The sequence below is a fragment of the Ictalurus furcatus genome, chromosome 1 (genome assembly GCF_023375685.1).
Source record: "Ictalurus furcatus strain D&B chromosome 1, Billie_1.0, whole genome shotgun sequence".
NCBI classification, from domain to species: Eukaryota; Metazoa; Chordata; class Actinopteri; order Siluriformes; family Ictaluridae; genus Ictalurus; species Ictalurus furcatus.
Window position 1 is genome coordinate 17,168,087 of NC_071255.1, and position 12,896 is coordinate 17,180,982.

The following is a 12,896-nucleotide window of genomic DNA, read 5'->3' on the forward strand; positions in this document are numbered from 1 at the left end:
TACCTGTACAGCTTAAATCTAAATTGGTGCACTTGGCATTGGCGGCACTGAAAATGTGTTGGGCAAGAAGAACATCTTAATCTTCAAGATTTATATGAGAAATGCGTTCTTAATCAGGTGCAGAAGATTTTAGGTGATCAAACTCACTTCTTGTATCCACAGTATGAACTGCTTGTGCAAATTAAACAGATACAAGAAATCCTTTGTACCTGTATCTGTGCAAATGCTTAATAAGTGCTTATCTTGATAATTAGTTTTATTTATTTTTATTATTACTACCGTTATTATTATTTGTCTGTTTGTCTATTATATGTCTATGCAGCAACATGGAGTCCATAAATTTCCTTTCGGAGACAATAAAAGTATACTTTAACTTTAGTTTCTGTATGTATGTAATATCGCTTTTCCTTCACAGGACGGCTCTGTGTGATGAAAAGAGACGTCTGGAGATGAGGATCAGTCAGCTGGAGGAAGATTTGGAGGAGGAGCAGAGCAATGCTGAGCTCATGGCTGAGAGGCACAGGAAGACCACGCTGCAGGTACACGCTACTAAAATCCAAATTTGTAATAAACAGTCATTTGAGCCATAAAAAATAAAGCATGCAATAGCCTTTGCTGAGATATTTGTCAATTTCTCAAACTAATAAAATAAACAACAAAACAGCATAAATATAAAAAATAATCCACTTAAATAAACCATAACTTAACAGTAACATAAACTCAGTGCTGAGCTGAGTTTAGCAATGAAAGGAACATGACAGACTGTGCTGTTATAGAAAAATAATCAACATCCTTGACGTTAGAAACAATCATTCTGTCACCAGCTGCTCTTTTTTCTCTTTCTTGACGTTAATAAGATGTAAAAGAACATAGAATGTCGTTTTAGTGGGAAATTGCAAAACCCTCCATCTGAAGACTCCTCCCCAGCTTTACCTCTGACTGTTACAAAGTGCTGATACTGGAGACTCCTGCCAAAAATGCTAAATAAATATTTTCTGACAGAAGATGTTACCATATCGATGAATATGCATTGTTAACATTTGTTTATGTGGAGCATCCTCTATACGGTACACGTCTCTGTGTAAGTTTTTACTATAAAAACAATAACATTAGAGCAGTAGCCAGAACTTCTGTTAGAGCTGAGCTATTACCAGTCAGACTTGAGAATTCAACCGTGTTATTAACAAATGTTATTTATATTTGGAATCCTATTGACACAGCTGCCTGCGATCAAAGCCAGATAATGCAAACTTTCAAACATTCTCAAGCACATCTAATAATGTCAGAGTAAAATCTGTCATATCTCTCAAACATTACAGTGTTTCAGATGGTCTTCTAAAACAAATCTGTTTCCCGGTCTGTTTCTCTCTGTACCAGGTGGAGACTCTGACAGTGCAGCTGGCGGGGGAGAGGACTCTGGTGCAGAAGAGTGAGGGGGCACGAGAGAGTCTTGAGAGGCAAAATAAGGAGTTGAAGACCAGGCTGACGGAGCTGGAAGCAGCTGTGAGGGGCAAACACCGCGTCAGTGTTGCTGCTCTGGAGTCGAAAATTGAAAACATGGAGGAACAGCTGGAACAGGAAAGACAGTGCGTGTCGTATGCCTCATGTAAAAGATGAGCGAATTCACATGAAACTTTGCTTGATAAAGTTACTACCATTATAGGTTATTTGAATCCATTAAATACAGGAGGATATTTGTCCAGAAATGTAACTCTGTATAGAACACAGAGGTGCTGTATTGAGTGTCTTTTGTCTGTCAGGGAGCGTGCGATGGCCAACAAGCTGGTGAGGAAAACGGAGAAGAAGCTTAAGGAAGTAGTTATGCAGGTAGAGGATGAGAGGAGACATGCAGACCAGTACAGAGAGCAGGTACGCTCCCAGAGTTCACTGTGGTCTCTTTTAACTCTTTTGTACAGTGTACAGTGTTTTTTTACACAAGTACCACACTCCAAACTGCATACTTTTCCTATCAGTTAGTTAGTAATTAATTATTTATTAATAGTTCAGTATATTATGGTGAACATCTGAAATATTATGTCTTGCATAAGTATGGATTTTACAGTTTAGGCACTGCAAAAATCTGTAATGTGGTATACCCTAAACCAAAACATTTTAGGTTGTTTCTTTACTTCCTTCAATGCAAAAAAATTCTCAGCCTGTATTTCAGTTTGTGTTGTCTCTGCATGCAGCTGGACAAGTCAGTGGGGCGTCTGCGGCAGCTGAAGAGGCAGCTGGAGGAGGTGGAGGAGGAGAATTCACGCACAAACGCCCAGCGCAGAAAACTGCAACGGGAGCTCGAAGAAATGGGTGACAGCATGCAGAGCATGACACGAGAACTCAACACTCTGCGCTCCCAGCTCAGGTAACCAGGCGCAGCGGCTCCGTGCTGCAGAGAGAGATGTGAATGTGAACATGTGCGGACATGTGATGTTACTGTACACTGTTTCAGTACTGTATTAAAACATAATGCTTTTTTATTTATGTGTGTTACTTAACTGTCATGTTTCGATATGTCTTTATATTTGTATCTGCATGGTTCATTCATATCTAACATATTTGCATGTGTGTATGTGTGTGTGTGTGTATGTGTGTGTGTTTCCTTTTGTCTATGTATGTATATTGACTCCTATACCCACTCAGCAGCACAGAACAACCCAAAGGCGCCAAGTAGGTTTTTATTGTGTGTGTCTGTGTGGGCATGTGCCTGTGTGCTTTTTATCACTACCTTTCATTGAAAACTACCTTTGCTTGCAATTATTGCATTTCGTGCACACTAATAATCCAGTCATTTCGGCTGGAATCTGATTTTTCAAATATTTCAAGAAATCTGGACTTTTAGTCACCTGGATTTTTGTTAGCTTTTACTTCGTAGATCAAATACCTGTCTTTTTTTAACACCTGCACAAATTTTAAGGAGGGAAAAAGTTTGTCTGTTAAGTGTTTTGATGATTATTTTTTCCTGTTTATCTTTTACTGTAGTCATTTTTATTGAGGTGCAGTACATTACCTTAACTGAGGCTTTGGCTCTGTTTACTAGTGACATTACTGAAAGAAATCTGATTACAGAGTGGCTCATGTACACTCAGTCACCGTTTACAACTCAAGTGCTTGTAAACTCTGATTTCCTGCAGTAATCGCATATAAAACAATAGTTGGAATTTCTTTCCTGGCTCCTTTTGCTCTGCTTTTCTGTATAGATGATAGATTATACAAAATCATTCATCAATGCACATTCTCATTTTGCATATCTGTTCTCCCCTTGATATCTCTGTCTTTCTTTCTCAGACGTGCTCCGCTCCCTCTCTCTGTACGTGGAGGTCGGAGAGCTCTGGTGGATGACCTCTCACAGGAGAACTCTGATTCTGAAGAGCCTCCTGCCTCACCTACGCCCTCCAGTGGCCTTCCAGGAACCCCTGTGCCCTCCGATAGTGCCCTGGGCCCCCCTCCCCCATACAGCGTCACAGATGCGACTCAGCAGAGGGGGGAATGATGGGCAGATAGGTGAACGATAGAAGGAATAGACGAACAGACTACTCTATAAACTGACACAGCGCACACTGTATTGACTATACCTCTGCAGCCAAGGCAGAAGTTATTATATTGAAGATGCACATGAGTGTTCACAGAGGAAATAATACTAGTACTACTGAAATCAGTCATATGCTGACATTGAATAAGTGGAAATCCAGCTACTTTTCCTAACGTTCTAAGGAAAAATAGCATTAAAGTATATCAGAGAAGCCACATATCAGTGCAGTGTGTATCAGGCTTAATGTGGCAACATGCACTCTCACGATTTAGAGGTCTCAGATGAGTTTAGAGATGTGTGAGATAGCTGCACAAACCCTATGTGCTTTTGCAGTCAACCGTAAGCCATGTATTTAAGGGCAATCTACATGTTTATGATGGCAATCAAAAAATGTTTAAAAAAAAAACGCAACCAGACATTCTTCAAATACAGAGCCATGGTAAGGCAAACTCTCATTGGCCATGCTTGCATGAATGATTAATCTGCAGTATTACTTTCAGGCTTTCTCTCTCTCACTTTATCTGAAATTGATTTTAGGAATTGGGAATTGAAATTTTTAACAAAAAAGTATTTGTCTTTGATATCAGTTGGTATCAACTTCAAATTGTTATAATAGAGAAATTAACTTTTTTTAATCAAATGTGATTTAGTAAGGATGATTTTATTCATATAAACAGACATTTTCATATCAACAAGAAAGTGAAAGAGAGAAAATGATTTACTGTGAAATATCTAAATATGAGCCAGGCATGCTAGCTTTGACATTTTTTGGTATAAACACAGGAACAGTAAGATGGATCATACAAAATTACAATCCAAAAACAGATTCATGTAGGACAAAAATGAAACATTTGAAGACAGTAAATTAGATCACATTTGTGAATTCACTTTGATAAAATTCATGAATATTAGTAGTAGAAGTAATAATTCAGTGATAGTTATTATTGGCTCAAATGGTATTGAAAATGTTCAACACTTTCAAAATGTTGTACAAGGAACACAATAATATTCATTTTAAGAAGTGTTTTCCAAAAGTACAATATGAAATAATGTTAGGTTATAATCATAGGTAATATTCAGAACTCCTGGGTAGCAAGGCTTTTTTTTTTCTTTTTTCAATTTTGTGTTACATCCTGTTCTTGAGTATCTTAAACACTGACCTTGCTTTTTTTTTTTTTAGATGGTCAGTTCTGAAGTGAGTACATGCGTTATGTAGACTGTGAGCAGTTAAATGAGATTTTTTAAAGTACTTCTTACATCCTGTCACTCCCAGTTTCAGTCTGCTTAACCGTAATGTCAGTCTATATATTCTCATTATCCAAGTTATTTATTCATGTTTTGAATGTCATGTTGCTTATACTTTGCAGTGTAACATTAATGCAGACAGAGATCCTAAGGGAGAACACTGTGTACAATTATGTGCATTTTGAAACAAGTACACTAAATCTACAGTGGTAGCAAAGAAAAGAATTTGTCATTGCGGATTTTAAAAAAAAACTTTAACAAATGGTCATCCTGTGCACTATGCCATTTTAAAAATACCTTTGGGTTTATCAGTATGACATTTCTTTTCATAACAAGTAAAACATTTATGGACGAAAGCTTTATGTTTTACCAAATTGATGGCATATGGGTTGAAAAAGGGATATTAACATAAGTAGTTAGATAGATAGGTAGAAAGTACATGTAATTTAAAGCGAAACTCAGTGGCAGTTTCAATACCCAGGACCTAATCCTAATTTATTGCCTGCACCAAGAATGAGGTATTGCAAGTTAGATCACATTTTTAAGACATCTCTTGTAGCTGTTTGATGGAAGTGAGGGTATAAAAGTTTTTTTAGTCAGAGATCTTAATGTGAGAAAAGATGGTACCTATGTGACAGAGCCTTATAAATTGTTTTTCCTGATTATATATGCTTTAATGTCACAGTGTGGTTAGTAACTTTAACAATGAAGTGCATTAAACCACACAGAAGACTCTCTAAATCTCTGCTGAACGTCTTCTTTAAGAGGTCTGACAAACAAGTCCTTTGCATTAGTGTAACATCTATTATATTCACCTCAAATAAAAAGCTGCTCTTGTACATTTTTTTCCATTTTAGACACTTCTAGATATTTCTAGACTTCTAGACCATTTTAGACACCATTTCTTTCCTTATGTGAATTAGAATATAAATGTTATGACACTGTTACAGTTTTACAGAAGTTAATTGTTACTTAAATGTACTAAAATGACGTTCATATTTGTTCACAAAAAAGGTTTTAGGTTTAGGACCAAACAATCCACTGCAATCTTGTACCTATAATTTATTAGACATGTTGTGAAAATGAAGATGTAGTAAGGTTGGCCTCTTTGTCCGCCTGCTCTGTGTTGTTTGCTAAAGCTGTTTCTTTGTGCAATAACAGTCATTTTGATGCACTGGTGCTGTAAAGGCTGGTAAACTACAGGTACAACATGTTTACCAGCACCTATTGTTCAGGACCCATACTGGCAATTGTGTTTAGCTGACACTGTTCACGATATATTCTCATCAGTATTATGGGAGAATATTTTGACTGATAAATCTACCCTCATAATAAATGTTGTCATAACTTAGCCATGTGTTTTTGTCCCAATTGATTTATATTCACTTTAACATTTTAAACTTAAAGACGGGCTTTTTGGTTTTGCCTGTTTTAATTAGAAAATGAAATTACACACTTGAAAAGTACACTTTAAAGATGCTCTTGGCCCTCACATCTAAGTGGACCTTAATATTTATTCTAAATGTAACATTGAGCCTACATGTAATATTCTCCTGTATTTGGTATAGGAAACTGTAATGTAAAAAAAAAAATTGACCCTTCAGAAACTCTAGTCAATTAAATTTTACTTTTTAACTTTTAACTTTTTAACTATTTGTCTTAGATTTCTATATTTGTTAAGAAAAAAGGAGGCTAGGCTGCTGAATTACTAAAGAGCATCTAACAGTGAATACAGGGACAGAAAATATCATTTGGATTTCTCCATGGCAGAGTTGGTACTGTCTCAAACATCTTTGTTTTGTGCCTCTGTGGAACTTTCGATCTATTTGTTTGTTTTTTTGTTTTTGTTTTTTTTGCTTTCTTTTGTTTAATTTGACTATGTGAATAAAATCCGACTGGGGTGAATTTGAATATACTGTGTGTCATTAGTTTTGAAATATGTGGATCGTTCTATTGTTTTAAATGAGTACACTCACAGTGGCATACTCATTACATTTTGAAAACATAGCTTTATATAAATTGGCCAGTCAATGAGTTTACCGTTTTAAAAATGTCAACTCCAGATACACTATAATATGAAAATCTATCTCAATAAATTATACATGATTAGTCTCTTTATCTAATACACTATAGAAAATTTGAACAATATTACCAATATTATCAGTGTCTGAATATGAATCTGCTCACAAAACTTTCATTACAGTCTAAACTCAAGCTGTAACTGTGGCTAAGCCTTTGTTTATCAATGGAAAGCCTTCCGTCCAACAGATTGTACACTCACTGGCAACTTTTATTAGTAACACTTGCTGATTCATGCAATTATCTAATCAGCCATTCATGTGGCACAGTTGCACAAAATCATGCAGGTACAGGTGAAGAGATTTAGTTAAAGATCACATTAAACATCAGAATGGATGAAAATGTGTAAATCCCAGGGGATCAACAGTATCTGAGATACTCAACCGGCCCGTTTGGCATCAACAACCATGCCGTGGTCAAAGTCACTGAGATCACATTTTTCCCCATTCTGATGTTTAAGATGAACATAAAGCTCTTCACCTGTATCTGCATGATTTTATGTATTGCCCTGTTGTCACATGATTGGCTGATTGGATAATTGCATGAATGAGTAGTGGTCTAGGGGGTTTCTATTAAAGTGGCCAATGACTGTATATTTGATAATGATGTTGTTCTGTGAATGTTGTAGTACCGACTGCCTACCGTTCACAGTGATTCCTGATTGAGGCTTTAAAGACTTAGCATCTTGGTCATGCAGGTTTACATGTCCTTGATGGTTTATTTACAGTTTTATTTACAGTTTCTGAGTTTAAAACATTTTACAGTTAACAAATTTGAATATTAACCTGATACAGATACAAACACATTCCAATGAAATGACCGCAAACCCAGTTATAATTCTTATTATTCTTCAGAGAAAAAAAAAAAAGTACGTAATGCACGATAACCAAAAACACAAGTCAAAAAAGATACAGTATGAATAGTATAATAAATAAATACTTGCATGTATCTTTAAAAAAAATGATCCGCTCCAAAAAATGTACAGCTTGTTTACAAAATAAAAATCTAGACAATTACCTGCTGACCAGCCAACATCAGTGCTCAAGTCTCCATTTGGTTTGAGTGGATTTCTGTTTAAATGCTTGAGGTAGCAGCTCTCCTTGGTTTTTGCTTGAAAGAACTGAAAACGTAACCTAAACTCACATATGTGAGTTCATTCATTCGAAATGAAGCAGCAATATTTATGATACAAAAGAACAATGCACATGTTTATTTTATTCATTATATGGCAAACACTTGTGGACAACTGACCATCATACCATATGTGGGCATTCAACTAAACTGCTGCCACAAAGTTGGAGGCATATGTTTCTCCAGAATGTCTTCGTATGCTGTAACATTACAATTTCCCTTCACCGGAAGTAAAAGGTATAGCCCAAACCTGTTCCAGCATGACACTGCCCCTGTGCACAAACAGGATCCATAAAGACATGGTTTGCCAAGGGTAGAATGCCGAGTGGCCTGTTTATCCCACTGAACACCTTTGGGATGAACTGGAATGCTGAGTGAACATCAGTGCCCGAACCTTATTAATACTCTTGCTGCTGATTAACAAATCCCAACAGCCACTCTCCCAAAAAGCCTTCCCAGAAGAGTGGAGGTTATTATAATAGCAAAGGTGGGAATGAATCTGGAATGGGATGTTCAAAAAGTACACATAGGTGTGATGCTCAGGTGTCCACCAAAGTTTGGCCATATAGTGCATGTGAGTGCATCAGAGGAATACATATACAGACAAGGAAAAACCACTGGCTCCATTAATACATAATGTCCTTTGAGTTTGTACAGTTTTTTACAGTGCTTTTCATAAAGGATCTTTTTAGCTTTTAATTGAGCTTCTTTGTTATGTAATGATCTGTTTTACTCGTCCAGAGTGCTAAGTATTAGTGAAGTTTGATTTCTCATAGGTCCTTCAACAGTAGGTATGTCCATGTGATCTGACCATACTGTTAAAGTCCACCTCTGGTGCTATGTTGCTGAATAGCCAGTCATCATTCAGTGGTGGAGTTGAAACTGCATGAGGGTGTGGATTTTGATAAGGCGCAGGAAAAGATTGAGCCACACCCTCAAAGCTTGGAATATTCTGATTATTTCCATTATTTGAAAAGGAGCATGAGTCTCCTATGCAGTTACTGTTGGCTTGTAGTGGAATGTCAAAGCCATACCAGTGTTCAGTTGAGGAGCAGATCGTTAAAGGATTGGAATTGAAGTTTGGATTTAGAGTAGGTCCTGACTCAATCATTTTCTTTTCTTCATCTGTCAGTGTATAATAACGATCTTTTAGCTCGCTTGGTGCATTGTAGTAACTGAGATGTTGCTCCCAGTTTTTAGGTTGGGTCTGGTCTAACAGGTCATGTTTAAATTTTTGCAAAACATGACTTGAAATGTTACCCTGCTCAGAGACAGGCCATGTACGTGTGCTTGAGTAGTGATCCTCCTTGTTTTCTGCTGTACTTATTTCAGGCTGATTCATGTAGCAGTCCATTGTTGCTGTAGTTTGCCTTGCTTGATCGTGGTGGCCATTGGATCCACAGTTTTCTACACTGTAAGTAATGTTCTTTACAGAATTTTCGAGCAGTGCGGTAATCCGCTGCAGTCCTCCACAAATATCTCCATCACCACAGGTTGCTTGATTATCCATGGCAAGGTCTGTATGTGACGTGTTAAGGAATGGAAGGCTATCTTGAAAACAGCTCAGGTCCTCTTCATTGTGGATGTCCCAAACTGCAGCCAAGTCCATTTGGTCAAGTTCTTGTAAATACTCTTCTGAGTCTAACAGTTCACTATTCTCCATTAAATCCATCTGTAAACTCTCTGCAGTGTGTTGAATTTGGGAGATGTGGTCATTGTCTGGTTGTGTTTGTACCTCAAAATCACATGAATTCAAAGACAAAGGAGACACTGGTGAAGTGGGTGATTGATCAAACAATGTCAGCCCTAAATATTGTTGTTGCTGTTCTCCATCAGGTGAATTAGGGACATGTGCATGTGAATTCTCTGTTATTCTTTCAATACTTTCAAGTGAGGTAAATACACTGTCTTCTAGAATGTTGTTGGTAATTGGTGTCAAGTCACTCAGATCAGCAGAGGCACAATGAATTTGTTCCCTTTCACCAGTAAAGTCGGTGATTTCTTGTGTTGAGTTCTCGCCGCTATCTTCTACCTGCTCTCCATCTTCCATTATCTGTTTTCTGGCTTTTCCATTGTTCAGGTTATTCAGAGATTTGCTCTTCAATGCACTTTCATTAGGGTTAGCCACAAGACTGTCTAAAGTTATGGTATCAGTGTCCTCATCCAGGTGTTTTGTTTCAGCTTCACCAAAGACAGTAGTGGCTGCAGGGAAACAAGGATCACAAGATTTCATCATCAACTAGATCCAAGATACACAGCAAGTCTAATCCTGAGAATCAGAACTACTACCAGATCCACTGTAATTACATGTATATAAATATGAGACCTTTTACCTTTTTTCGTGTTTTTTTCTGATTCATGTCTCTGACTCGACTTTACTTCTGATTGTCTTTGTGACTCTGTGTCCACTGAAAAAAGAGCTGATGCCAGCTGATGATTGGCTGCCTCTATTTCTGCAAATTTCCTATGAGAATTTAAAAACGGCAAGTATTGGTAAAGAAAACAATAATTTGCTCAAGATCAATATTTTATTAAATCTCTCTTTTGATATACCTCTGGATCATGTTGTGTAGGAACCTGCGGTGGTTCACCTGCCGTTTGGATGGCTTGTTTTTCCGTGGCTTTTGCAAAGTCCGCATCATGTAGCCAGCTGCTGATGTCATAAATGTAATAAGGTCGCGACCCCATGGCACTCCTCGTTCCAGCCCCGGTTCAAAGGACATGGCACTGGATGGACGCATTTCTTAGAGAAGAGGAGAACAGGATTAAAGTTATTTTACCCATTTAATTCCTTTTAATACATGAGAGTCGAGGATATTATTTCAAATAGCTATATCATAGTTTATTGAAAATATGAACTAATACAATGCAGCTACAAACGTTTTATCAATATGCAAATGTCAGCTGATTTGTATTTAAAACAACACCTTAAAAACATTAAAAATTTCAATTTCAACATTTTAAATGGAGGTGCAAATGTTCAAACTGTTCAAACACAAGATTTGTCTTGAATATTGTTTCTTGGCATTCTAATGACATTTTCCTTTATATAAGTTTTATAGTGACTTAAATCATATCATGTTTAGATTTTTTTTTTCAAAATATGTAGATATGTTGCAAACAACACAAACAGATTTTGTGCAAATCCAAGCATCAAATAATCTCCACCCTCAACAAGAGATACAGAACAGAACAAGACGACAATGCCCACAGACAATTAAGCCACTCATCTAACCATCAGCTAAATTCTCTAAAACTTACTGAAGAATATAACAACCAATGAAAGACACACAAAGCTCCTCGGTCTTATTTGCCATTTGAATTATGAAAATTATACTAATTAACTTAAAATAACCCAATCTCCTTACTCACCTGTCCCAAGCATTTGTTAGCTCTGCACTGTCTGGCAACTGAAAAATAGATGGACTCAAAAGCGATGCTGTTACATACATGCGCACATATAAATGCACCCTTAAACGATGAGAGAGGGAGGGAGAGAGGGAGGAAGAATAAGTGTGAGGTGCAGTGGCATTGAGGATTCTGAAGAAAAGACTTAAAAGAAGGTTTTTCGTCATCCTTTCAAATTAAGAATGGCAAGACATTGCTGACAAAGAGAGTAGGAAGTGACTATAGACAGGTCTAGAAAGAAAAGCAGAGCAATTATCTAAGAGTCAACTGCTTTGGTCGTGTGGACTCTGTGTGCATTGTGAAAAGGACCAAAGGCCGCTTGTTAAGTGTTAGCAAACAGAAGCCCACCAGTTAAGAACTGAACAAGGCTTTAATTGATCAGTTTAATTTCCTGGCCTCATTATCACATTCTCCAGTCGGAGAGCTCTTCTTGTTGCTACAGACAAATTGCCCTCGCATTTCAACACGAATGCACAGCAGGATTGTTAATTTTATGTATCTATGAAAAAATTCAACATAAGAGACTACTGAGGATTGATCTATGAATAGGTTATGGGTAATTTATTGTGCTTTCACTTGCTTTCTTACCACTACCATGGCATTTGTTAGTAAGGTTAGGAATGACACTTTGAACAAAACATACAATGCGACTATTTTTTTTAAATTAATTCAAATGATGTTAAGGTGGGCCACAATTTTTCATTTGTTTGGTTTTAATTTGTTTAATCTGATTAATCCACTAAATTTACTTTCAAGTAAGATATAAAAGAACAAACAAATGATCAAAATCACATAAATATCTTTATATGCAATGAACTATAGTGTAAGTAAATCAAATATTCAAAAATATTTATATTTTAAAAGTGAAAGTTGCAATGTAGCAAGTTGATTATGACACCAAGGGACATAGATATGATATTAATGCAAGATCCAAATTTATCTAATAAAATGCAGTGAGATGTAATAGTCAAACAGGCAGGGTTATGAACCAACAAGCTGGAACAGATGGTTAGAGAGAGCAGAGACATTATTAAAGGGTACAAGCAATAGCTTGGAGGAGAGAAAATAAACAGAAGTAGTACATAATGGCTTATAATTGCACATTGTGAAATAATTTGGAAAGGGTATTTAAGAAAATGATCATCTAGAAGATAAAACTTGAAAGTTAGGGAAATAAGAAAGAAAGTTATAAAGCTTTGTACTCTGTTTAACTGATGTAGAGAAGAGCATATCAAAGACCATGTGACACAAAACAGAGATGGCAGGCATTTTGACACCCGTGATTTGTACTATTAATTTGACTTAGGATTTTATTTTTTATCGAACATGCTTAAGGATCTTACTGTATTTGCTAGTTTTATAAGACAGTAGCTTAATTTAAAGTAACTACCATTCCTATTAAACAATTGGTTAAATAAGTGTGTGCATGTATATATATATATATATATATATATATATATATATATATATATATATATATATATATATATATATATATATATAT

The 12,896-nt window shown here is 36.4% G+C and overlaps 2 protein-coding genes across 6 annotated transcripts in view; one reads left to right on the top strand and one right to left on the bottom strand.

Annotated features, from left to right (window-relative positions):
* Nucleotides 1-7,076, top strand: part of myh14 (myosin, heavy chain 14, non-muscle) — a 39,975-nt gene extending 32,899 nt beyond the window's left edge. For 3 of the 5 annotated variants that reach the window (XM_053629900.1, XM_053629866.1, XM_053629890.1), the window contains 6 exons: nt 416-539; nt 1,378-1,586; nt 1,761-1,869; nt 2,190-2,362; nt 2,641-2,667; nt 3,286-7,076. In XM_053629900.1, the coding sequence (XP_053485875.1) occupies nt 416-539; nt 1,378-1,586; nt 1,761-1,869; nt 2,190-2,362; nt 2,641-2,667; nt 3,286-3,490 (847 nt within the window). In that variant the 3' untranslated portion in view covers nt 3,491-7,076. The remainder of the gene's footprint in view (nt 1-415; nt 540-1,377; nt 1,587-1,760; nt 1,870-2,189; nt 2,363-2,640; nt 2,668-3,285) is intronic. The other 2 variants (XM_053629875.1, XM_053629882.1) reach the window with 2 other exon arrangements.
* Nucleotides 7,077-7,942: 866 nt separating this feature from the next.
* LOC128610546 (uncharacterized) lies at nt 7,943-10,929 on the bottom strand. Its single transcript, XM_053629929.1, has 3 exons — nt 10,538-10,929; nt 10,318-10,448; nt 7,943-10,186 (listed from the first exon to the last, which is right to left on the bottom strand). Exons 1-3 carry the CDS (start codon nt 10,723-10,725, stop codon nt 8,766-8,768), a joined length of 1,740 nt encoding a protein of 579 aa, XP_053485904.1. The 5' UTR covers nt 10,726-10,929; the 3' UTR covers nt 7,943-8,765.
* Between the last annotated feature and the right edge of the window lie 1,967 nt (nt 10,930-12,896).

Excerpts from the sequence above, each read along its gene's own strand:
- LOC128610546 (XM_053629929.1), bottom strand. The coding sequence starts at position 10,725 with ATGCGTCCATCCAGTGCCATGTCCTTTGAACCGGGGCTGGAACGAGGA. Across the intron at positions 10,449-10,537 it reads CTACACAACATGATCCAGAG|GAAATTTGCAGAAATAGAGG; the intron begins GTATATCAAAAG and ends AAATTCTCATAG. Across the intron at positions 10,187-10,317 it reads AGAAAAAAACACGAAAAAAG|CCACTACTGTCTTTGGTGAA; the intron begins GTAAAAGGTCTC and ends GTTTCCCTGCAG.